The sequence below is a fragment of the Cebus imitator genome, unplaced genomic scaffold (genome assembly GCF_001604975.1).
Source record: "Cebus imitator isolate Cc_AM_T3 unplaced genomic scaffold, Cebus_imitator-1.0 Scaffold404, whole genome shotgun sequence".
NCBI classification, from domain to species: Eukaryota; Metazoa; Chordata; class Mammalia; order Primates; family Cebidae; genus Cebus; species Cebus imitator.
Window position 1 is genome coordinate 850,328 of NW_016107719.1, and position 3,873 is coordinate 854,200.

The 3,873-nt window shown below is 55.3% G+C and overlaps 1 protein-coding gene across 1 annotated transcript in view; it reads left to right on the top strand.

Annotated features, from left to right (window-relative positions):
- LOC108289453 (TRIO and F-actin-binding protein-like) overlaps window positions 1-1,679 on the top strand; it is a 29,088-nt gene extending 27,409 nt beyond the window's left edge. Inside the window, exon 7 of the mRNA XM_037731502.1 lies at window positions 44-1,679. Within this exon, the coding sequence (XP_037587430.1) occupies window positions 44-1,679 (1,636 nt within the window). The remainder of the gene's footprint in view (window positions 1-43) is intronic.
- The last annotated feature ends 2,194 nt before the right edge of the window (window positions 1,680-3,873 follow it).

Sequence of the window (3,873 nt, forward strand, 5' to 3'; positions counted from 1 at the left end):
CCTGTGCCCAGCGGGACGATCCCAGAGCCTCCTCTCCCATCAGAGCCACCCAACGGGACAATCTCAGAGCCTCCTCTCCCAACAGGACCACCCAGCGGGACAATCCCAGAACACCCTGTGCCCAGCGGGACAATCCCAGAGCCTCCTCTCCCATCAGAGCCACCCAAAGGGACAACCCCAGAACTTGTATTCAGCAGAACACCCCCAGATCATCTACCCAACAAGACAAGCCTAAAACTTCTTGTACCAAATGGGATAACCTCAGACCCACTTGTACACGACGGGACCACACACACGCCCTTTCCTTTCAACGAGACAACGCCGGAACCTCCGCTCAGTACGGCGCCCAGAAGGAGAATCTGAGACCATCATCTCCTCACCGCTCCACTCAGCGGAACACTCCCAGGAATTCGTCTCCCCATCGGACTAACAAAGACATCCCCTGGGCCTCCTTTCCCCTCCGGCCAACTCAGAGTGATGGTTCACGAACCTCTTCCCCATCTCGCTCCAAGCAAAGTGAGGTTCCCTGGGCGTCCATTGCCCTCCGGCCAACCCAAGGTGACAGGCCTCAGACGTCATCTCCCAGTCGGCCAGCCCAGCATGACCCACCCCAGTCCTTCTCTGGCCTCACCCAGTACAACTTGCCCTCATGGGCCACCTCTTCCTCCCATAACCCAGGCCACCAGAGCACCTCCCGGACTTCCTCGCCTCTGTACCCCGCTACCTGTGGGGCTCCCCTGACCTCTTCTGAGCCCTCCCAGCCTCCATGTGCTGTGTGCATTGGGCACCGGGATGCCCCCCGAGCCTCTTCACCCCCTCGCTATCTGCAGCATGACCCCTTCCCCTTCTTCCCAGAGCCCAGCGTCCCTGAGAGTGAATCGCCCCACCATGAGCCTCCCTATATACCACCTGCCGTGTGCATTGGACACCGAGATGCACCCCGAGCATCCTCACCCCCTCGCCACACCCAGTTTGACCCCTTCCCCTTCCTCCCAGACATGTCAGATGCTGAGCATCAGTGTCAGTCCCCCCAGCACGAGCCCCTTCAGCTTCCCCAACCTGTGTGTATTGGGCACCGAGATGCACCCCGGGCCTCCTCCCCACCACGCCAGGCCCCAGAGCCTTCCCTCTTATTCCAGGACCTCCCCAGGGCCAGCACCGAGAGCCTTGTCCCCTCCATGGACTCTCTGCACGAGCCCCCCCACATCCCCACCCCTGTGTGCATCGGGCACCGGGATGCACCGTCCTTCTCGTCCCCCCCACGCCAGGCTCCTGAGCCATCCCTCTTCTTCCAGGACCCCCCTGGAACTAGCATGGAGAGCCTGGCCCCCTCCACTGACTCTCTGCATGGCTCCCCAGTGCTGATCCCCCAAGTGTGCATCGGGCACCGAGATGCACCCCGAGCCTCCTCCCCACCCCGCCACCCGCCCGGTGATCTAGCGTTCCTGGCACCCTCACCTTCCCCAGGCAGCTCTGGGGGCTCCCGGGGCTCAGCACCTCCTGGGGAGACCAGGCACAACCTGGAGCGGGAGGAGTACACCGTGCTGGCCGACTTGCCCCCACCCAGGAGGCTGGTGCAGAGACAGCCAGGGCCCCAAGCGCAGAGCAGCATCGGAGCCCGTACCCGCAGCCCCGGCCGCGCGGAGGTGGAGCGCCTCTTCGGGCAGGAGCGCAGGTGAGCCCGGGGTGGGGTCAGCCAGGTGGGCTGGGGAGGAGGCTCTGCGGCGGGACGGGTGGAAGGTTCTCAGGGTTACAGTGCCAGAAGAAAGGGTTCAAATCCTCCTAGACTGCCATTTACTGGCTGTGTGACCTTGGGCAAATCACCCCATCTCTCTGTTTCTGCATATTAGGAGTTTTGTGGGGTTTTGTTTGTTTGTTTTGAGACAGTCTTGCTCTGTCGCCAGGCGTCAGGCTGGAGTGCAGTGGCGCGATCTCAGCTCACTGCAACCTCCGCCTCCTGGGTTCAAGCAATTCTCCTGCCTCAGCCTCCCGAGTAGCTGGGACTACAGGCACGTGCCACTACACCCAGCTAATTTTTGTATTTTTAGTAGAGACGGGGTTTCACCATGTTGGCCAGGATGGTCTCAATCTCTTGACCTCGTGATCTGCCCACCTCAGTCTCCCAAAGTGCTGGGATTACAGGCGTGAGCCACCGCACCTGGGCTGTTTGTTTTTTTGCCCAGGCTGGAGTGCAATGGTGCGATCTCGGCTCACTGCAACCTCTGCCCCCCAGGTTCAAGCGATTCTCCCACCTCAGCCTCGAGAGTAGCTACCACCATGCCTGGCTAATTTTTTGTATTTTTAGTAGAGACAGAGTTTCACTATGTTGCCCAGGCTGGTCTCAAACTTCTGACCTCATGATCTGCCTGCCTTGGCCTCCTGAAGTGCTGGGATTCCAGGTGTGAGCCACCACGCCTGCCCTGTTTTTGTTTTTTTTGTGTGTGTGTGGTTAAGTGATGTCATGCACAGCCCAGTGGTCAACAGCAAAGACTGCAGTCAGGAAGGCTGAGTCCAAATCCTGGGTCAAAGCCTGCTCCACCTGTGTGACCAGACATATGAGTTAACCTACCTGAGCCTCAGTTTCCTCATCTGTAATGGAGGGGAGCATGAGCACATTCATTCAAATGAGGGTGAAATCTCAAACCCTTTGATCCAGACTCACGGGTTTGTTTTTTATTCCGTGCAAGAAGAAAGTGCCCATGATTTTTTCCTGCCTTAGCAAAGAAAACTCATGGGTCCCTGTGCGTTTCAGAAAATAGAGATGTCAATTTAAAATGTATGGCCAGAGCCACCTATTTTAAGAAAGAGAAGGCCGGAGGCTGTGGCTCATGCCTATAATCCCAGCACTTTGGGAGGCCAAGGTGGGTGGATCATGAGGTCGGGAGTTCGAGACCAGCCTGCCCAGTATGGTGAAACTCCTTCTCTACTAAATATAGAAAAAGTAGCTGGGCGTGGTGGCATGTGCCTGTAATCCCAGCTACTCAGGAGGCTGAGGGTGAGGCAGGAGAATCGCTTGAGCCAGAGTTGGAGGTTGCAGTGAGCTGAGATTGTGCCATTGTACTCCAGCCTGGCAACAGAGTGGGACTCCATTCCAAAAAAAAAATTTCCTTTTCCAGTAAGCTTGATCATTTAATATCCAGGTGACAACTATGTGGTCTCCAGCATTAGTATAATTCTTTCTTAGGCCTTAAAAACAAAAACCTAGGCTAGGTATGCTAGCTCATGCCTGTAATCCCAGCACTTTGGGAGCCCGAGGTGGGTGAATCACCTGAGGTCAGGAGTTCGAGACCAACCTGACTAACATAGTGAAACCCCAAACCCCATCTCTACTAAAAATATAAAATTAGCAGGGTGTGGTGGCACGCAGCTGTAATCCCAGCTACTTGGGAGGCTGAGGCAGGAGAATCGCTTGAACCTGGGAGGCAGAGGTTGCAGTGAGCAAAATCACACCATTGCACTCCAGCCTGGGCAACAAGAGCAAAACTTCATCTCAAAAAAAAACGTAGAGTAGTTTTAGGTTCACAGCAAAGCTGAGCAGAAAGTGCAGAGTTCCATGCACAGCCCCCCACTACCAATATCCCGTACTAGAGAGGTGTTTGTTTTTAGCCCCTGGCCTCAAGGGATCCTCCTTTCTTGGCCTCTCAAAGTGCTGGTGAGCCACTGTACTGGGCTGTGGGGTGATACATTTGTTACAAGCCATGAACCTACACTGACAAATCACTGAAGTTCAGGGTTCACTCTTGGTGGTGTACAGCCTGCGGGCTTGAATGAATGTATAATGACAAGTATTCACCATGATACTATTTCACCATTTTAGGGTTTCACTACCTTAAACATTTTCAGTGTCACTGACCTTTTTTTTTTTTTTTTTTT